At 58.7% G+C, this 21,105-nt stretch overlaps 1 protein-coding gene across 1 annotated transcript in view; it reads left to right on the top strand.

Annotated features, from left to right (window-relative positions):
* The first annotated feature begins 872 nt into the window (after positions 1-872).
* SRCIN1 (SRC kinase signaling inhibitor 1) overlaps positions 873-21,105 on the top strand; it is a 63,605-nt gene continuing 43,372 nt past the window's right edge. Inside the window, exon 1 of the mRNA XM_060134639.1 lies at positions 873-1,009. Within this exon, the coding sequence (XP_059990622.1) occupies positions 886-1,009 (124 nt within the window). The 5' untranslated portion in view covers positions 873-885. The remainder of the gene's footprint in view (positions 1,010-21,105) is intronic.

The raw sequence follows: 21,105 nt of genomic DNA, 5'->3' as shown, positions 1-21,105 counted from the left end.
GCGCTCCGGGCTTGGGAGAAGGACCGGGGCGAGAGGAGTGCTGGGACCAGAGAGGGGGTCCTGCATTGGCGAGGCTGGAGACCGGGTGGGGAGGGCCTCGTGAGGCCCGGGGAAGGGGGCCCGAAGGGTTAAAATTTAAAGGGGTTTATGTGGAGGGGGGAGGGAGGGAGAAAAGAGGAAGGGGGATGGATGGTGAGGAGAGCGGAGGAGGGGAGTGGTCCATCCGAGGTGGAGGAAGAGGAGGATGCAGGGGGAGGCGAAGGGGATGGAGAAGTGGTGGGAGCATTAAAGGCCTCTTTCCCCCAGGTCCCAGAATGGGGTGCACGCCCTTGGATGGTGGCGCTTTGCGCCCGCCCCCCAGGGAAGGAAGAGGATTAGTGTATTCTGGGGTTGGTTGTGTTGCCAGGATACAAGCCTGTATTCCCCGCACCCCCCTCCCCAGTCACCTCGAGGCCCTAGCCCTGGAGACCTGGGAGCCTAAGCAGCAGTTGCAGGACTGGGGACCCGCTCCCCGCTAGGCTGGCGGGAGGGGGAGGGGCTGGGGAGGGGCCATTTGATCTTAAGCCCTCCCCTTGCAGAGGCCAGAGGGCAGGGGAGGGCGCCCCCAGCTGGGGAGAGCATCTCGGGTGAATGAGGAAGTAGGGACTGCCGGAGGCTGAGCGGCAGAGGGCGGGGCTGGGGAGGGGCCGCGCTAAACCCCCCCCCTCCCACGCACCCCTTTGCTACGTCAGAAGCTCCCTGGCCAGCTCCGAGTCCTGTCGGTGGGGGCAGCAGGATGCTGGTGGAAGCAGAGGGGGCCGGCCGGGTGCCTCCGCAGCTCGGCTGGCAGGGCCCGGCGGGGTGTGTGCAGCTGCTGGTGCGAGCCCCTCCGCCCCACCCCTACCCATGCAGCCCTGGCAGTGCCTCCGGCGCTTTGCCCTGGCCTGGTGGGAGAGGACAGCGGAGGGCAGCGCCCGATCTTCCAGGGAGGAGGCTGGACCGAGGGACCCCGGGGGCCGAGGGGAGCCAGGTGAGCAAGGACAGGGAGTGTGCAAGGAGGAGATCCTGGACTGCCAGTCCCTCTTCCCAAATACGAGGGAACCAGGAGGTCCTTGCAGCCCCCAACTTTAGGAGAAGTGGGTTCCTGACTGGAGCTTTGCAGAAGATGTTGGAGCTACTGTTGTTTGGGGGAGGGGGAAACAGATAAGGGCTGGGAGTCTGGGGCAGATGACCAGACTTCCAGGCTTGTGGGTCTGAATATTCCTTGGTGTTGGGTTTGAGCACTTTGGGGTGGGGATAGGATGCCTTCTTTCCAACTGTGGATATCTTGGTCTGGGTGACCTTGAGCCAACTGCTTTGCTGTCTAACTCTGTGCCTCAGTTTCTCTCGTTCCCTTCCCCATCCTTCTTGCTGGTCTTAAAGAATTGGTGATGCTTTTGATGGAGACTGTCACTGTGAAAACGTGGGGCTTTGTCATCATTGGTGGCAGCTGTGATGGTGGTGGTTTCTGGCGTGGTTGCGCGTGTGTACATATGTGGGGGGCAGTTATGGTTTCCGTGTGAGGTCTTTTGCTGGTTTTAGTTGATGTTGGGCCCACTGTGGGCAAGTGTCAGGGTCCGGCATTCATACAGGAAGGAGGGCTCCAGGCAAGCTGGGAGTTGTTGGGGCAGAGACTTAGCTGGTGGCCTAGCATAGAAGCAAGGGATGGAGCATAACAGGAGGGGGTTCCAAGAATAAGATTCCCCCCTCCACCCAGACTGCCGGGCACCCAGGCACCATTGGCAGCAAGTGCAAAGGCTTTGCCCTGGCTTCCTGCCACTGCGCCTTGGGGACAAGAGGGTCTTTGTCCAGTGCTCCCCCCACCCCTGCTCCTTCCGCCCTTACCATGTTGGCCAGTTCTCTGTGATGACCCTCAGGGCCGGGATGGAGATGCAGGTCCCCCATGTGCTCTGGAGATCTGGAAGAAGCAACTGTGGTCTCAGGCACTGCTGAGTGGAGACGGGGAGCTCTTCTAGGGGAAGGGTCCCTGGGAATGAGCCATTGGGAGGTTTGATCCACCGCATGCTTTCCGCTTGCCTCCTTGCCTAACGCGGAGGGGATGGGGTCTGGGGTCTTCATGGCCTGATTCCTTCTGGGAATCCAGGGTTCCATGTTTCTTACATATGTACAGGGCAGAGTTGGGTGCTGTGATGCAGAGCCCCAGATGATCTCTCTCTTTCTCTCTCTCAGGCTAGGGACCCACCCTGGAGAAAAGGTTTAATTAGAACCATTGATTCCTTCTTTGGCTGTGAGCATCGATCTCACCGGTGTGGTCAGAGCTGGGGGTGATGGTGGCGCGGCTGCCGTCTGCCCAGTTCGAACCTTGGCTTTCTCTGACAAAACCCAAGCTTAGGAGGGAGGGGGCTAGGCTCTTTGAAGTACCAGATCTGTTTTAGCCCCATCTCCACCCCAGGTTAGGTCTTGGGGAAAGAAGGGAGACGAGGTTGAGGGTTTGACCTGAGGGAGCTGTGTTTGGGGTTTGAGGGTCCTGAGTAGTGGGCCTGGGGCTCGGGGATGGAGGGGCGGCTTGGTTGGAAGGGAGATGGGAGGCCACTGGGTGGGCAGGCAGAGATTTCAGGGGAAGGATCTGGAGCTTGCCATTAAAGCTTTGCTTTCGAGGAATCCCAAGCACTTATCTCCTCCAAGCCCTGGCAAGGAGATCCGATTTCTTCCTTAGTTTGTGTCTTCGAGGCCCAGAGAGGGACAGAGACGGTCTCAGAGGCCCAGTGGGCCTGGGTCTAGCCTTTGAGCCTGGCTGCCTGACCGAGCGGCCCCTGCCTAGGCACAGAGAACGAAGGGTGAGGCTCCAGGCAGCCTCCGATCTGGTCTCTGGGTTTGGTGGGAGGTGGGGGACAGATTGTGCCCCCGCCCCAAGCCCCAGCTGCCCATCGTGGGTGGGCTGGTGCAGGTGCAGGCTTCAATGAGCCACTCAGATGCTCTTTGAAGAATCCCTTGTTGGCTTCCTAGGGCCCATTCGAGCAAAGATAATAAAAATCTGGCCGTCAGCGGGTTTGAGGGCTGAACTTGCTTCCCCTTCTTTCATTCCCAGCTCTGAAAAGCAGAGATGAAGGCTTTGGATTTGGCTGGGAAGCAGCGCTTGCCTGGCCCGAGGGAGGGAGGGAAGGAGAGCAGGGAGGGAGGCAGAAGAGGGAGGACTGATTTCCCGGCAGCCGGGGTGTTTGCTGGGGAGGTGGGCAGAGGGTCAGGGACCTGGTCCCCTACTCTTGCCAGGCAGCCTCAGGCCTCGATGGGGCTCCTATGCCCCTCGCCCAGGCTCCAGCCTTGTCCTTCAGTTCCAGAGGCTGGGAGCCCCCCCTTCGGCTCCACTGCTCCCACATTCTCCCCTCTGCTCCTCAGATCCCCCCACTTTCTCCCCCCTGGTGCCCCCCATCCCTGCCCCTCCATTTTTCTCCCTCTGCCCTTCCCGCTGTCTCTCCTCTTTGTCTCCCCCTTCTGCTCCTTAGTCTCCCCTTTTCTGTCTGTCTGCCCCCTCATACCTGTCTCTCTTCTTTCCTTAGCATCTGTCCTGCTTTCTAGGACTGTCTGGAAGGTTAAGAAGCCAAGCTGGTTGGAGGGAGGGAAGGAGCTGCAGCCATGGAAGGGACCAGCCTGAGTTGACTATTATGGTCTGTCAGGAGTCATAGTCATCAGAGTCCAGGCGGAAGGGGGCCTCTGAGCGCTTAGAGATGTGTGTGTAGTGAGGGTGCCACCCCCTCCCCCGCACACAGCGGGCACCTTGCCCTGACATTGGGCTTCAGACACTCAAGTTCTCCTGCCGCCTTCTACTGCTTGGCTGCCGGAAACCAATGCCTCCGGCCTCTGGCCCCTCCACACCTCTGGTCGCCCACTGTCCAGGCATCATCGCCGCCCTTGCCCATGGTTCCCCCACATCCACTACTCAGGCTCACAGGAGGAAGGGAAGGGTCCAAGGGAACCCCTACAGGCCCTGTGACCCCTTCACCATCTTGTAGGCCCCCCCACATGGAAGACAGGACTGTCATGGAAAGAGCACTGGACTGAGTAAAGAGACCTCGTTAGGATCCTGCCTCAGCGCCCAAATGTCCGAGTGACCTTGAGCAAGTCCCTTCCTGGCAAGGGCCTCTTTCCTCACCTGTGAAATGAGGGGGCACAGGCTGGCTCCTCTCCAAGGTCTCTTCTGACATTCCATCGTTGTTGTGTCTCTCTTCTGGGTGATTTGCATATGCTTTGCATATATCAATGATGCCTGCTTGAAGGGGGAGGGTGCCGCCCACGGGGACCAGAGCCCCACCCACCACTCCAATTCCCCTTGCCCATTGGCCCAGGCTCTCACTGCTGGAATCTCCCAGAGGGATGGAAGCCGGGTGAGGCCTGAGAATTCCCTGGGGAGGTGGCTCCTGTGCTCCAGCCGTCCTAGAGGCAGGATGGGGGGATAGCCCTAGTGGAGGGGACCCCTACCCTCATCACTCCGGCTCTAGAAAGTCCAAACAGTGAAACCAAGTGGGTGTGAATTCACTACGGTTGCCTGTGGCTACCACAGGGTGTGTGAAACCCCACTGAGCCTGGCAGAGGGGTCAGGGCCTGAGCACCTCTAGACGCCAGGAGCTTAGCTAGGTGTAAGAGGTGTAAGAGTCCCTCCTCTGGCTTCAGCTGCCAGACAGGCAGCTTCACAGTCCAGGACAAGTCCGGCCGTCTTTTGCCCTGCCCACTTCTGCTCAGGCCCCTGGGCTCTGGATATGTGTGGGTTGGAACTTGGACCTGAGAGGTGGTCACTGAGAACAGGATCATGGCATATCTGGGCCCTGCCTGCCCAGTGCACCACAGGTGAGGCGTGGTGCTCCCTGCAAGGGTCACAGGGAGGGAGAAACTGCTGCTCTCAGTTCTGCACCCACCTCCGTCTACCCCGACTGATCTCACAGGCCTTCTCCCCTGCCACCTGGTATGTGCTCTGTGTCTGGCATGGGGCAGTGCGCTGCATCCCAGCCCCCAACCTGCCTCATTTCCTTTCACCCCCATAATACTCATCACATGGGGCAAGTCTGGGGTAAAGGTTGGCAGCCAGGAGAAGATAAGGTGGGCCACTGAGTAAGGTGAGGAATTCTGAAGACAGGAGCAAAAATCCCCTCCACCGCCATGGTGGGCGGGGCCAGAGGAAACACAGCAAGAGGGATCAAGGTTAGATTTAGTCTCAGGGAGGAACTGACCCGGGGGGCAGTTTAGTTTCTGACCACGGAATTGTTGTGAAACTTAAATAATAGGTGAAAATGTCCAGCACAGTGCCTGACACATGATAAACAGTCAATAAATGGTATGGGGAGGGAATGGATGTCTCTGAACCCAGAGGAGGCCCTCCCCTAACCCTGAGATGCAGGATTTTGCAGGAGATGAAGAGTCAGAAGGACAATTCCCAGAAGAGCTGTTTCTCCCACACAGGCGGCTGCTTCCCCACCGCAGCCCTCGTGCCCCACACACGCACCGGGCTCCCTGGGATACCCTGCCCTCATCCTCTCTGCTGCAGGAGGGCAGACAGGAGGGTTTGGAGGCGGGGAATCCTGTTCTCCCGCTCCCCCTGTTTTTGCACAGGACAGCTTGAGAGGAAACAGGCCCACGCTGCAGCAGGAGGAATCGAGGTTAGATGGGAGGGAAACCCCCAGGTGCACGAAGGGTGGCTGCTCTGAGGCGGTGTTTTTGCATCTCTTACCTCAGTGATAGGTGTCTGTGAGCGCAGGTAAGTCAGTGTTGTACCTAGGGGCAGGGGACTGGTTGGCATGACCTTTGAGATGACCTTTGGGCTATCGGAAGGAACTTGGTAGATCCAGTTTCATCTCTTGTGGCTGTGATGGTTGGCCAGAGTGCAGGGGGCCGTGATGAAGAGGAGTTCAGAGCTGCTGGGGAGGAGGAGGTTACAGCGAAGTCAGTCTTTGATCCCCCAGGGCAGAGAAGTCAAGTGCGGGGTGAAGAGCAAGCCTTGGACTGGTGTCAGGTTGCCTGCCTCCCCTACTGCTGTGTGACATTAGGCAAGTTAGTTGCCCCCTCTGGTTTTCAGTGTCCTCGGTGTGAGAAAAGGGTGGAACTAGAGAATCTCTAAAGTCCCTTCCAACTGTCAGAGGTTCTACCCACCTCCTCTCTCCTGAGATAATACATGCCTCGCCACACAGACGGTGGGAATAATACTTCCCAGCTCCAGCTAAACCAGGAAAAATGGAGATTTGGCCCAAGAGAACACTGGTGCTTTTGTGCGCCTGCATACGCCTTGCAAACAGTCCCTCCTGCTCTGAAGGCACATCTTGCCTAAATCTGTCCTCTCAGCCCAGAAGATGGATAAGCGAGAGGCTATAGGATTCAGCTACCGTCTTGTTTTCCTCCCACCCCAGAAAAAAAAGGCTTTGCAGCACTCCGTTCCAACCAGGGACTATAATCCAGTCCATCTTTTCTTCTGCGGAGGCACTGCCAGCTGGTGGCTCCTCTCCCCCACAACCTTTTCCTGGTTCCTGGTAGCCTCAGCCACCTGGCCCGGTTGCCTGCATATCCCGGAGTGGAGTAGCACTGAGACTGGGAAGGAGCTGGGTTTTCACACGGCCTGCCTTTCTCACTTCTGCCAACCTCCTCATCCCAGCACCCTGCTCTCTGTCCCACCCCAGTCACAGAGCGTGCTGGAGACCCCAGACCCAGGGACCCACAGGGGGCCCCCCAGATCCAGAGACCCCCACAGAGTGGCCCTAAGCTGGAGATGTTTGTGCAGAGCCTAGGAGGCAGAGAGGGTGTGTGTCCTGCTGGCTCCTTCCACCCCAGGGAGGCTGATAATTGCAGACACAGCAGGCATCTGCGGCGTCACCCCAGGCACCAGCAGCTGCCTCATTGAGGAAGAATTAACGATCCCAGTTCATTGGGAAGGCATTCCACGGCTCACTGAAGCCCTTGCAGATACACCCGGGCCTCTATGCCTCCTCTCCGGGGCTGTCCCCTGCCTCGTCCATCCCCTCCCAGTGGCCAGGCTGGCCTGCTGAGTCCCCATTCTTGTCCCAGCCTTCTTCTAAGTTGAAAGTTGGGACTCTGAGGGAAAGCCAGGGCTGTCTGGACTGACAACGACTCTCGCTTTGCTGCCCCTGACTTTTTAGGCCCCCTCTCCCTAGCGTGGGTGCTTGCGGGGGGATTTCTGGATGTTAAAACAAGAAGAGACGTTTGAGGGGCTTCCTGGAGCCTCTTCTGTGACGGAGGCGGGAGAGTAGGAAAGGGACTCCCGGAGAGGCAGAAGTGACTTAAAGATGAAGCTGGGGAGGAGCCAATTCTCCTGAAGCCAGCAGCTCATCCCCCACCCCTGATCCCTGGTCCATTTGCAGCCTACGGTTAGAATTATCTGCTTCCCACTCCTAGGATGAGGCAGAAAGAAACTGAAGTGAGGCCTTCTGCTCCACTCATTGTCCGTAAAAAATAGTTTATGCTGGAGCATGGGATGGAAAGAGGTTAGACTTCAGGCAGAACTTCCCAGCGGGCACTGAATGGGAGCCCGCCAAAGGCTGGGGAGGATGGATGGGAAGCAGTTCAGCTCAGGGGCCAAGCGCTCAGGCTCTGGAGTCGGACAGATCCGGGCTGGCATCCCAGCCCTGTGGCTCACTCGCTGTGTGGTGTGGGGCAAGTCACTTCACGTCTCTGAAGCTCAGTTTCCTCATCTGTAAATTGGGGCTGGTATCCGTGGTTCCCTCACAAGGTGGGTACCAGGATTAAATGAGGCAATTTAGGCGGAGCTCCTGGCACATGGTGAGCTTTCAGTAAACAGTAATGTCTTTGTCTTCATCCTCGTCCTCACTGTCCAGTTGAATGAACGAATGGGTGGCTCTTCTCCCAGGAAAAAGAGACATACATGAGAAAGCCTCTTACCTAAAACCCAGATTCTCACCCCAGCCGGCCTGGGGCTGGGCCCCTGGAGCTGCCACTTAAGGCCAGGGGTGAGCGGGGAGCTAGGCCTCTTGAGTCTTCATGCCCCCACCTGGTGCCCCTCTGTCCACCTGCCCCTTCTGTGCCCCACCCCCACCCCACTGCTTTGTCCAGGAAGCCCTCTGGGGCTACATATGTCAGTGAACATTCTTGATTTCTTCCCCCAGTCAATGTCCCAACATCTGGGTACAGCAGCTGCTTCTCCCCAGGACGCCTGTGTCTTGGGTAATCGGTGGGAAAATTGGAAACATCAGATTGGCAGGGGGCTCTGAGGATGCTTGTAGCCAGACGTGATGTGCGTGTGGATGGGTCCGAGACAGCCAGTGAGGGCTGGGCCCGAGAGGGTGCCCGGCCCACAGTGTCTCCGTGCAGGAAGGGTCCTAACGCCGCGCCCCAGGATGAAAGGCAGCAGACAGGCATTGGGGCATGAGGGAGGTAGAGTACAGTTAGAAGGACTTCCTGCAGAGTGAGAGCGAGGCAGCATGACGGACACCTGAGGGGGGCCCTGCCCTGGGAGTTTGAGGATTGGGGGCGCGTGGGGGTCAGGAGCTGGGCACAGGGCTTCCGGCAAGCCCCTATCACAGCAGGAGTGTGTGCGCGCATGTCGTGTGTGAAGTACCCCTGTTTCCTCTGTTGTGGGCAGAGAAGGGGGGCCTTCCTCAGGGTTAGGGGGTGAGTGGAGCAGATGGGGGTCTCTTGGGCTGGGAGGGGGTGGTCAGCAGAGCAATGAAGGCAGGCCCCTCTGACTCTGAACCCACCCGCCTTCCAGAATGAGGTGACCTTGGCTGGGGGAGGCAGATGGGGGTCTTGTGTGGACCCCAGTAAAGAGCCTGCCCCCGTTTCTGGGAGGAGAACCAGGCCTGGCTTGCTGGCTGTCTATCCTGGGGACCCCACTCTGGGGACCCCCTTGTTTTCTGTGTTGTCCTGCTGTCTGTCCTCCTGTCTGTCTCCCACCCGTGTCTCTGCCCCTTCAGCCCCTGCTCTTCCTCCGACACCCAGTGTCTGTCCTGCCTGCCACCCAACCCTCAGTGACCCCCCAAAGGGACACCTCCTAATGCTCTGCTTTGCTCTGTCCCCGTCCCCTCCTCCCCCAAGGCCCAAGGCCCCTGCAGGGCCCATCCCACTTTGGGAGCCCTGCCCCAGCCCCTTCCTCTCTTCAGCTCCTCTCCTCCAGCTCTGGGCATTCATTCACGACTTTCCTCCTTTCCTGTCCCTCACCCAGGGCTCCAGCGTGCAGCAGGAGGGAAGCCTCCAGGACTCTGTTCCCTCTGTTTAAAGTCTCCAGGTTGGTAAGCCAGGAGGGGGGCCTCTCCCCACCATCCTGCCACCCACTGCTCCCTAGCTGGTGCCTCTCCCCAGCTTCGGGGGCCAGAAACGGGGGAGGGGGCTATCCCTGGGGGGCCCAGGCCTTTGCCAGGGGAGGGGGCAGCAGAGACCTGACTCTGGGGAGGGCACCTTGCCTGGCCGAGAATGTGTCCGTGTGTGCACGTGTGTGCATGTGAGTCAGTGTGCGCGAACAAACACGTGTGCATGTATATGTGTGTGCTGGCTGCAAAGCTCCATGTAGTGGGGCTGGGGAGGGAGGAGGAGGCGGGAGCCCTCTGTCGAGGGGAGAGATGGCCTGGGGAGAGGGGGTCAGGAGCAAGGGGCCCTTCTTATCAGGGGCAGCCCATGTTCTAGCGTTGGCCAGAGGGGGGGGCGATGGGAGAAGATGGGACCACATCGACCTCAGTACAGCTTTGTTTAGTTTATAGGCACTTGAAACCCTGTGATCGCATTTCATTTATTGAATCGTTCATTCATTCTTCCATCCACTCCTTCCTTCTTTCATTCAATACAGATTTATTGAACACCTTCTCTGTGCCAGGCACTGGTCTAGGCTCAGAGGCCAACAATGACCAAGACAGCGAAGTTTCTTTCGTTGCTTATGTGGTGAGCAGATAGAGGTTAAGGGGTTGGCTGAATTCACTGGCTGTGGGGCCTGGGGCTGTGGCCTGGCTGGCTGTCTGGAAAGGGCTGTGACCCTCCGTCCACTGATGCCCCATCCGCCCCTGCTCCCCCTGCTGGCAGCTGCTCTGCACTTCATGTCCCTGCAGAGTGTCCCCTGACCCAATGGCACTCCTCTCCTATAATGTGTCCCTGCCAAGCAGGCAGTGACTGAGGTCCCAAGTGCCCGTGACCCTGGGCCCTGTGGGCAGGGCCAGAGCTGGGGCCACTTCAAGAGGGCCTCTGGGAACCCCCATCTCACTTCCATGCCCAGGACCAGCAGCCTGGAGCACTGGACTTGAGACTCAGTCTGATTTGGGTTCCAAGGCTCACATAAACCATGTCCTAGCTGTGTGGCCTTGGACAAGCCACTCTCCCTCTCTGAGCCTCAGCGTCCTTGCCCGTAAGATGGCAGGCTTGTTGAGAAGAATACGGGAAAAGCAGCAGCAGCTGGACCGGAGCCCAGCCCACAGCAGGGGATGCCCAATTGCTGGCTTCCTTTCTGCGCCTCCCCCAGCCCCTCCCTGGGGCTGGGCAGGCTGTGCCCTGGGTACTGTCTGTGTGCTGCCACTGACCGCCCTTGGGAGAGGGGCTGCAGAGTCCCTGCCTTGGCTGTTCGCAGGCTCCACATCCTCCAGCCCTTCTCCAGCTCTCTGGAGGATGCTTCGGCCCCAATCTCCATCCTCTCTGGAGGATGCTTCGGCCCCAATCCGGGCGGGCGGATGGGGGAGGCAGCCCTCCTCGCCACTGTGGCTGCCGATGCCTTGATGGCCTTTTAATAACTGCTCGGAGACAATCTGTAGAGTGCTCGTTTGTCTGCCTCTTAATTAAAATTACCATTTTCCTAAAAGAGCAACGATGCCGCTCTCCTCCCCCGCCCCCCTCAGTGGCTGCTGCCAGGAGAAGGCAGGAGTGACTGGAAACTGCAGACTTTCCCCTCACCCCGCGTCCTGGTCACACAGGCCACCCCCCCTTCCCCACACAAATGGCAGAGGGGCCGAGGCTCAGGGGCAGGGAACCAGGGAGGGGGCCTGACTGCCCTCCTCTTTCGCTTAACCCTCTTCTGGAATACTCCCAGAGGCGGGGAGCTCAGTCCTTTCCCAGACTTACTTTTTACATCTGTAAAGAGCCAGAGTGGGGCTGTGTTGCTCTCCATGGGGTCAGGGAAGTGACTCAGTGACTTAGTCGGGACAGCAGATGCTGCTTGTGAGGCAAGGGAACGTGGTCTTACATCGTAGCTCCACCAACAAGAACCACCTAGGAAATGTTCTGGAGGAGAGGGAGGCGCTGCAGCCTGGGGCCCGGAGATGCAGCACTAGGAAGGACCCCTTGAGATGCCTCTGTCTCCATCAGCTCCCAGTGGCCCTCCCCTTTCCCTCTGTGACCCTCTGCTTCTGTACCTCCTCTTCCAGGAACACCCTGCCTTTGTCACCTCCCACTTCTGCTTCTCCCTGAAGTGCCCCTCCCTGACCACCTCCGGGCTCGCCCCCTGAGCTCCCAAGGCTCTGTCAAATGTCTCGTGGCATCGGTTCTGGACATAACTGAGCCTACTACTTCATGTTTGCTTTTGGGGCAGCAAACTCAGTGCTTTCAGGGGCTGGAAACGAGTGAAGCAGTGGATGAGGACGATAGGGAATGGTGAGGACTGCGCTGAGTAGAGTACCTGTGTTCCTTAAAGGCATTAAAATTCAAAGACACAAAACAAAGCACCACCAGCTAAACAAAATGCCTGTGCCCCAGTATGGCCCCAGCGTGGTCTTTGCTAAACTGCAATTCATTTATCTTGGCATCCTCATATTGCCCAGTGCATAGTAGGTGTGTACTCATTGTTTGTTGAGTGAATACGTGATCATCCATATGTCAGGCACTGTGCTAGATACTTTACATATTTATTTCTTCCCCTCTTCCCAAGGTAAGCACTATTTTTCCCATTTTGCCATTAGAGAAACTGACATCCAGAAAAGTAAAACGACTTGTTCAAAGTCACACTTATGGGAAGGGGCAATTTTTGATTTGAGCCTTGGCGTGCTGTGTCCTTCTTGCTCTGTGTGGTCACGGGCATGCCTGTGCGTGACACGGGGCGTATGCATTCAGTACCTGGCCTGGCTAACAGGGAGCACTGGTGTGGCTAGTGGCCACCTTGTTGACATGCGTCGTGCACCTGTGGGGAGGTAGGGTTGAAGGAAGTGAGGGCTGCAGAGGCGGGGAGGGAGCAGACGCCCCTCACCCCAGCACACCCCTCCTCCATCAGCTTCCGGTCCCATCCCAGCCGCCTGGGGATGGCGGCGTGGTGACAGGTGCCGAGCTGCCGAGATGACAGCACTGCTGATTCCCCCATAATTACTGTCTGATGAGATGCCAGAATTAGCCACCATGCGAGCATGGGATGCAGATACGGGGCAGAGTGCTGGGAAGCAGCTGTGGGGAAGGGAGCCTCTCCGTCCAGTCCTGGGGCCCTCTGGCAGTAGGGCAGAGTTTGGTGAGGAGGAAGTAGGTTAACAAAGAGGAAGCACTGTGTGGTTAACATGCATCAGATGTTATCGTGTGGGCTGTGGTTTTCCAGTCCTCAGAGTGGCTGGACACACCCCTGAGATGGCTGGCTTCCAGACAGGGTATCAAGGGCCTCAGGCCACTAAGTAGAGAATTATGGGCAGAGCAGGCTGCCCACTCAGACTCCTGGGCAAACGCTTTGGAGCTTGTAGCTGGGATGTGCCTGGCTGGGGCTAGGGCATAGTTGCTAGGAAGGGGCTAAGACCCAGAGCAGACTCCTGGAATCACATTAGCATAGCCAGGCAGCAGAGGGCAGAAGGAAGTGCCTAGAAGGAGCCGGCAGGTTGAGCTAACCTTGCCAGGAGAGTCGTCCATCCCAGGCAGGAGGAGACAAGTTGGCCCTGAGGCCCGAGGTCAGGGGAGGCCTGAGAGTTGAGAGCAGGAGATAAGGAAGGTACGTTCTGGTCCCAGAGCAGGGCTGAGTATGCCCTGGCATTTGTTTCCCCTGGCACACATGCTGGGGGCAGGAGGAGGGCTGGCGAGAGCAGAAGCAGAGAGGGGTCATCTGGGCTGCTCAGACCTTATCTGGACCATTGGAGCAGTTTTGAAGGCCACCAGCTAAAAGCGGTGGTGACAACATGGGGCCGACCCAACAGAGGGCAGTGCACATGGCCCGGGGCTGAAGCCAGGCCACAGAAGGAAGGACTTGAGGTGTTGGGCTCAGGAGAGAAGATACTGGTTCAGGAGCCTTCATTCTGCCCTGAAGGGAGAAGTAATTGTGCCCTGCCCCTGGACCCCTCTGAGGGCCATGGGCACAGACTCTGGCTCTTTTTAAGGAAGGAGGAGTTCCACAAGGTAACTGGTGCCTTAGATGTAATGAGCTGTCTGTTTCTGGAGGAATCCAAGTCCTGGCTGGATGGCGTTCCTGAAATAGGACTTGCAGTTCTGTGTCAGCACAGCCTGTGGCAGGGGTTGGGAGGACTCAGTACCAAACTAAGGTATGAGTGGAGGGCTGTGGAAAGGCAGGACCCCCTTCCCAGCCTGGGCTTCTGTGGCCCTGGGGCAGCTCTGCTCCCTGCCCCTCCTTCTCTCTCAGCCACGCCCTGGGGAAGGGTCCCCACTCTTCCGGTGTGAGGTCTCCCCAAAAAGGATGGGGTTGAGGGTCTCTGCGCTTCTCTGGGGAGGGGCCTGTTCGAGTGTTCCCTTCTTAGGGAGTTGGACAGACTGAGGGGACGTAAGGGGCTCTGGCCCAGTGGCTCAGACGAAGACTCAGGGATGCCTTGGTGGCAGAATCAGCGTCTTCCTCAGGGGTAGCAGGGTGTAAAGGAGAGAAAGGGGATCCGGGCTGAGAACCCCACAGTCGAGACCAGGCTTCTCCACTTGGCAACTCTGACCACGGACAAGTCACCCCTTCTTGAGCCTCTGCTTTCTCACCTGTAAAATGGGGGGAGAGCAACGTCACGAGGTGACTCTGAGAACTGAATGAATAGAGGCTATCAGAGCCCCTTGTGGGCTGTCATGAGAGTGTGCTTGGTTGAGGGCTGGGTATCAAGAGTGCTGTCATTCACGGCTGGTCCGTTTTCCCCACGGCATCCAGCAAGCCTGCTGCTGGGTTTAAACCTCATCACTCCAGATGGATGGATGGATTTAACTGAGACGAGAAGGTTGGAGGCTTCAAGTCTTTTCCAGAGGGAAGGGGAGACTGTTTATTTCTCCCCTGCCTTCCAGCTCGTGCTCCACCTTCCTGGATCCTGCTCTGGTGGGACGGTTCAGGTTAGGCAACAGGGAGAACTGAAAGATGCCCCTGGAATCTGATCAGGCTTCCCAGGTCAGTCTGGACGCAGCAGTCAGGCAGGAAACTCTGAGTCTCCTCCTCCCTTCTCCGGGTTCCCCCATCTTCCATCCTCCAGAGTCTCTCCTGGTGCTAACCTTAGCATCCCTAAGGAGGGAACATACTGGGATGCAGATTTGGCCGTTTGTACCCGGTTGGCTTGCAGGGCAGTAGAGTAATTGACCTGTGAGGTGAGGGCTGAAACTTGCAGCCCAGAAGCCCTGTCCTTCACCCTCCGGCAGCAGGTGGAAGGGTGTCCAGGGCCCGCCGGCCCCTTGTCCTGGTGCGGGAGGCTGAGCACCTGTAGAGGGAGACAAGGGCTGGGGGTGCGAGGTCCAGGAGGGGCATCTCAGTCCTTGGCATCACCTGGTTGGGTAAACATTGGTGAGAGTGGAGTGGCCTGTATTTGTAGACAAAATGTCAATGCTTTTGCAAGGGGACTCTGAACTTGACAAAGCAGGAGAGGAGCCAAGAAGCTGCCTCTCTGAGAAGGGGTAGCTGGACTCAGCATGGGCACGTGGGGTCCCCAGTGTCTTTCGCTCCAAGCTGGAGATGCCTCGAGCTGGCACTTGAGGGAGCCCCCAGATGCACTGCGATCTGTGGAGAGGTTGTAAATGTATATGCTGTGTGCGTGGGCACAGCACCCTGTCTGTCCACGTAGCACCCAAGGTGGCATCTCTGCAGTGACCCAGTCGCAGCTGGGCCCACGTTGATGTCTGTGGTGGGTGCAGGGGAGGCCTTCGTGACTGGGCACACGTTCGTGAGCCTGTGCTGGGCGTGTGGGCATGTGCCATGGGGGCACAGGCGTGACGATAGAAGTGTGAGGAGCAGAAGCGCGGTGACCTGTGCTTGGAGTGTGGAGGCACCAGGGCCCCGATCATCCTGGTGTCTGAGGGAGCTGTCTGGGTGCTGGGTTGTGGGCCTGGGAAGAGCCTCCTCGAGACAGCCTGATCCCATGAAGGGCAGTGTCTCAGCGGAGGATGTGGAGGGGGACAGCAGGGCTGAGGCTCCTGCCCAACATTTGTGAGGCCCTCAATGAATCCTGGGTGCTGACAACACTTCCCTGTGGGGAGGTGGGGTGATGGGTGGGGCTTCCACCCCTCACCTCCGAGAGATTGGGGTCCCTCCCCCTGGGAACACGATGCCTCCCTCGGGGCTTGCTTTCAGCCTGAGGCAGCTATAGGGGCGTGGTGAAGGTCCCTTTGCCCACACCTGCTGCCCTGGCCTTGGCACCCTGAGGCTCGAGTGCCCCCGAGGAGAGGAGGCTCACTGACAGCCGCCCCTGAGCAGTGGCAGAGCTGGGAGGACAGGCATCAGCCTCCCTCCCTTTCCACCGTCTACTTCCCTTCCTCCCAGCCTGTGTTCCTCTCTGCTGCCTCTCCAAGGAGATGTGGGACTGACAGGACACCTTCCCTGGGCACGTGACGGTGGAGACGCCAGGCGGAAGTTAGCTTGTTAGTGAGGGCTGTGTGGGCACACGCCAGGGCTGTTCCCAGCTTTTCCAGCGACAGCTTCAGACTGGGGGTGATGTGCTCCCCTCTGCATCCCTGCCCCTGCCCTTCCTGGGGAAGCCAATTAGCCAGATCTTCATTAGTGGCTAAAAATCCAAACCCTACCGTCCTGGGTTTGAGAAAACTCTGACTGTGGAGTGAAAGGGAATCAGGCGATTGGGCAGATCAGGAAGGAGCTGTCCCCCACCTGTTCCCTAGGCCGGTGCCTTCCTGCAGTGTACAACCCACACGCCTGTTATTAGTTTAAAAAAAACAAATGAAAGGACTGAATCTCAGAGACGCTGCTGACCTGCTCAAGGTTACACAACTAGATAGCAGCAGAGCTGGGGCTGAACAGAGCTTTCTCACCTCCAAGTTGAGTGAGTTTTGGTAATGCCATAGCTTTGCCGGCAGTTGGGGGAGGGTTGCAGGGAGAAGAGGGAGGGTCCTGTATCTGAAATTCTGGGCAAGAGGCTGGCTTGTTGGCCCTTTCGCAGGAGAGGTGGATCTTTGAGGAGTATGGTCCGGACCCCACGTGGGGACCCTGGTTTCTGTGTGGCAAGCAGCCACTGGGCTGGGGCGGGCGCCTGGGGGTACAGCTGGACTGTGATCCACAGCTCTTCTCTCTCTGGGGCCGAGGGTGCTGCAACATCTTCCACCTCTCTGCTGATTCCTCCTAAGGAGATTGTTAGTCTCTGCCTGCCTGGGGCCTGGAGAGGGGCTCCCCTGGTAATTGCTTTCGGGGAAGTGGCAGACAGGTGTGGACAAGTCCTTGTCCCTGGGGGCCAGGGGGCCAGGGTTCCATTTCTGGCTCTGCTTCTAGCTCCCGAATGAATCGGTTCGCTCTCTGGGCCTCCGTTTCCTTCCCCGTTAAAGGCATTTGACTGGAGGGAAAACAGACGCAGGCAAGGCTTAGCTGAACAGTCTTGAGACATCACTCCTCTTTGCCTAAGAGCGAAGAACCGAAGGGAGGGAGGCCTCACCTCGCCGGGGTAGAGGGCTGCTGTGCCCTGTGCCCCGTGGACGTGGGGAGTCGGGGGGGAGAGGGCAGCAGGTAGAAGGAAGCGAGGACTCCAGGGCCACGCAGAGCCAGGGCAGCTGGCAGAGATGGCACTGAGACCAAGCCTGGCATCTTTGACTGTCCCCGGGCCCCCATCCCACTCCTGAGATGGCAAGACCACCCAGTGTGGGCGGAGTGGTATCTCTGCCATCAAGGAGGCCCCAGTCTGAGGGAGGAGACAAGAGCCTTGCCCAGAGGGAGCGTCTGATCCAAAGAGGTAAACAGGGGCCCGCCCCTAGTGCCCCTCAGAGAGGAGGCACAGGTCCTGCCCAGTCTGAGGGGGAGACAAAGTTCTGTCCTAGGCGAACCCCTAGTCTGATAGGGGAAACCGGGGCCCTGCTCTGGGGTGTCCCTAGTCTAAGGGGGGAGACAAAGGCTCCCAATCGGAGGGAGGAGACCTGGGCCCTGCCCTGTGATGTGCCCAGATTCGGGGAAGAGGCCCTGCCCTGCCGGGGCTCCCAGTCTGAGCAAGTGGACAGAAGGTGCAGGACAGAGTCAGCCTGTGGACGGGTGAGAAGCGAGAGCTGGCAGAGGAAGCATCTGGCTGGGGCAGTGCCCGCCCTATCCCCCGGGAGCCCAACACCCTCTCTCTCTCTCAAATTCCCTCTCCCTGGGGAAAGCCCCAGAGGCTCTGCTGGGAGCAGTCAAAACCCAGGCAGGTGAGCTCTCCCTCCCCAGCCCTGCTGAGGTCCTTTAATTGATTCCGACTCGGTTTACCAAGTGGCCTTTGGTGGGTTTTAAATCTGCGCAAATTGGTTCATGTGTCTCTGCCTGCGTGAAGCTGAGGCTGGCAGTGCCCTGCACCCTCCCCTGCCTCCCGGCTCCCTCCGGGTCTCTGTCGTCTCCGTCCCGCTCCCCAGCCGGGTCTAGACGCCCAGCTTCCCTGGGGGCTGGGGGGTAGCAGGGTTCCCTGGACGTGGGGGTAGAGGAGTCCAGGGGGTCACAGGCCACAGTCCTCTTCCCCCTCTTCCCCCCCAGCCCGGGGAAGGGAGTCCACACAGTGACTTGTTAACTCCCTCAGCCTCCCTGAGCCTCAGTTTCCCCGCTGTACTGCCAGGAGAATCGACCCACCCCAGGCTGTCCTCCACCGTGGCTCTGTAGATCAGTGCTGGGGGGTGGGGAGGGGGCCTCGGTGTCACCAGCCAAGGACTATCCTGCCTCTGGCGCCCTCTCGCCTTGCCCACCTTCCCCCACCACTGCGCCGCCCGGGTAGTGGTCCGTCGTGGGATGCGCTCCACCTGGCCTCTCCCCACTTGTGTGTCCTCCCTCTCACACCTCAGGGACAGAGGGAGCTGCCTTCCCCGGGGACTCAGTGATGACTGGCCTTGCCCCTGTGCTCCCAGGTTCCAGGGAGTCACCTTTCTTGACTAACCATCACCCCCATGATTACAAGTCATTTCCCTTTCCTCCCAGGCCTCCCTTCCATGGGATCCCCTCCCCCTTCTTCTCTGTCATCCCTCCCGGACCAGACAGGCTCTCCTGAGGGGGCCTGACCTTCAGGACAGTGGAGCTGGGCTGGGGGGATGGGGAAACACGGGGGCAGGTTTGGAGGCTCGTGCCAGGAGCTGGACTTGAAGCCCTGCCCTTAATCCTCGGTGTGGCCACCTCCTCCCCTCCAGTGCCCCTTCCTCCCACTGCCCACCTCCACCTCTGAGGCTCCGGTTGGAGTGACAGGGAGACTCAACGGGGTGCTGGGCATTAGCAGTTTGGGGGGATACTACACAGCAATGTTTACAGAAAGGCGATTGCCTGGAAAATGATTTCGGTTGCTGTGGTATGGGGCGGAAAAGATGGCTTTACAAAACCGACACAGACGGGCTTCTGCTCCAAGGACCCACGGACAGACAGCGGACTGAGGGCCCCCAGAGCCAGGGGCGCCCAAAGGCCGAGGGGCCAGCTACTTCACGGGGGGAGGCGGGGGTGAAGGGGTGATCCCAAGCTTGACCTTTGTCCTCTGGCCTCTGACCTCCCAGCACAGTGCACTTCCTGACTGCAGCAGCTGCCCAGCAGGATGGACCTGTCAGGCACAGTCAATGGTGGCAGTCGCCTTGGGGCTCCCCCTGGGTGACCTGGGCTCCTCTTGCTTCGGCTGCAGACGGTGGGACTGGGGGAGCCTTGCACCACATGTGTTCAAGTGTGTGTGTGTGTGTATCTGTGGGCAAGGCACTTTGGGTATGAACCAGGCCCTCCACTTTTCCAGCAATCTCCAGGCATCCCTCCCCTTGCCCTGCCTGCGGACCTCACTGCGATCTAGCCCCAAGGTCCTCTGTACTCCCTGAGTTGGTGCTCAGCCACCACCTCTGCCCAGGCAATGGATGGGGGCGCACCTGTGAGGTCTCTCAGGTCCCCAGGGGAGGAGCCTTGTCCAGCCTCCCCGTCTCTGGGGAAAGGGAGCCAGGTCCTGATCTCGGGGTCCTCACAGCAGGCACCCCCGTGAGAGCCCTCTCTTCTCTGTAGCTCGTAGCTCTGTTCTCCCCTCTACTTCCTCCCCTTCCTCTCTCTTCTTCCCTCTCCCTCCCCCTCTCCTCTTCTCCACTCTCTCTTCCTCTGAAGATGATGTCATGGGTGGATGTTGCCCAGTGACAGCCTGAGGGCTGGTGACATCTGGGGTAAAGACGCCAGGTGGGGAGGGTCTGGGTGGCTTATGAGAGAGTGTCACTGAATCCTTGGGATCTTAATTCTCATCTTGAGTTACAATGATCTCATGTAAAAGAATGCAGTGAGGATAAAAATAAATTGGGCTCCTAAATAAACGTGGAATTTGGAGTTGGTGGAACAAATAACAATGTCGCTTTCTTTCCCAAGCACCTGCGCCTTTATCCGCAGCCGGCCACTGGGGGGCGCCCACTGCTCCCTGGTCATCCCAGCCTCTGGCGGGTTCACTTACTGGTTGCCCAGGCCAAAAAGGTTGAGCTGAGGGTGACCCGAGGCCCCCTTTTCCCACTTTCCTTTTCCCTCATTCTGAGCTGGATTTCATCAGTCCTGGGCATCTTCCCTGCAGCTTGAATCTCTGACTCGAAAATTATAGCTGGCCTTGCACACTGAGGATACTTGGGGAGTTGGCAAACCCTCCAGGCCCAAATTATGTCTCTCTGAATCCCCCAAGCCCCCATCCCTCAGGGACCTTCAGTCCCAGTGCCCCTTCCAGCAGCGTACCCCCGCTCTGCTTTCCCCTCCAGGGTCTCCCCACTTTTCCCCTGCCCTCAGAGCCCCCTGCCTCTGCCTCTCCACCACAGAGACAAGACCCCCACCCCCCACCAGCCCCTTACTGGTAAACGGCAAGGATCGATCTGCTCAGAACCACTGCTACCCAGAGCCTACTGCTTGCTAGGTTGGAATGGACCTCCTGGCCTTCTCACTGGGCTGCTCAGTCTGGGGAGGGTCAGGGTCACTCAAGATCTCAGTGGTGGCTGGAGCGGGAACAGGAGTAACGGGAAGGCTGTCCTGCTGTCTCGACAGCCCATGTGCCAGGCGTATCTCTAATTCAAAGCAGGGTGCTTTCTCCTCGTTATCTTGCCGGCTTCTCACCCAGTGCCCAGAAGTGGGGTTTAGAGGTGGACGTCCCCATTTTACAGATTAGTACTGTCAGGCTCCAAGGGGGAAGAGGCTTGTTGATCGAATGGCTAACCCGGGGCCCCTCAGGGAAGGAGCTGACTCTAAACCCAGGGTGTCTCTGGCCTGTGTTTATTTTCTCCCAATGTTCTGACTTCAAGCGCCCAGGGCTGGCTCAGATAAATCCATGCCTGAGCCCTCAGAGCCCCCAAGGGCCTCTTTCTCCCAAGGGCAACAGGATGGGCCCCGCAACCCAGAATCCCAGGCCAGTTGTCCCGGTGCACTGGGGCCCCAGAGTGGAGGGACATCTGCACAGAGCAGGGAGCTAGGACTCATGGGTTACGCAGGCACCTCGCCTCTTTCCGTGAGCCTAGTTTCTCTGTTAAACAAAGCCAAAGATCTTGAAGGTTCTTAAACAGGTTCTAAAGCTTTTCAAATCAAAGCCCCACCTCCCCTTAGAGGTAGCAGGTTGTCTCTCCTACCCCCTCCTGCCTCTCTGCCACCCCCTAGAATCCAGCTCCTGCCTCACCCATGACCCCGGCCTCTGCCGGTGCCCAGGCACCTGAGGGGTGAGCCCTGACTTGGAGGAGGCAGGGAGGAGTTGGTCCTTGCTCCACTCTGTTCGGGCCTGCTCAGCAGCTCTCTCCCCACCGCTGCTGCCCACCTTTGTGAGATTCATGGGGCTGTAGTGATCCACTGTCCGGAGCCTCCGCCTCCCCGCTGCCCGCTCTAGCAGCTGGGACCCCTCCCTGCCAGACCTGCCT

This window comes from Lagenorhynchus albirostris, chromosome 20, assembly GCF_949774975.1.
Source record: "Lagenorhynchus albirostris chromosome 20, mLagAlb1.1, whole genome shotgun sequence".
In the NCBI taxonomy this organism is placed as follows: Eukaryota; Metazoa; Chordata; class Mammalia; order Artiodactyla; family Delphinidae; genus Lagenorhynchus; species Lagenorhynchus albirostris.
The sequence above is the reverse complement of the archived record's forward strand: the minus strand, read 5'-3'. Positions and strand labels throughout refer to the sequence as shown.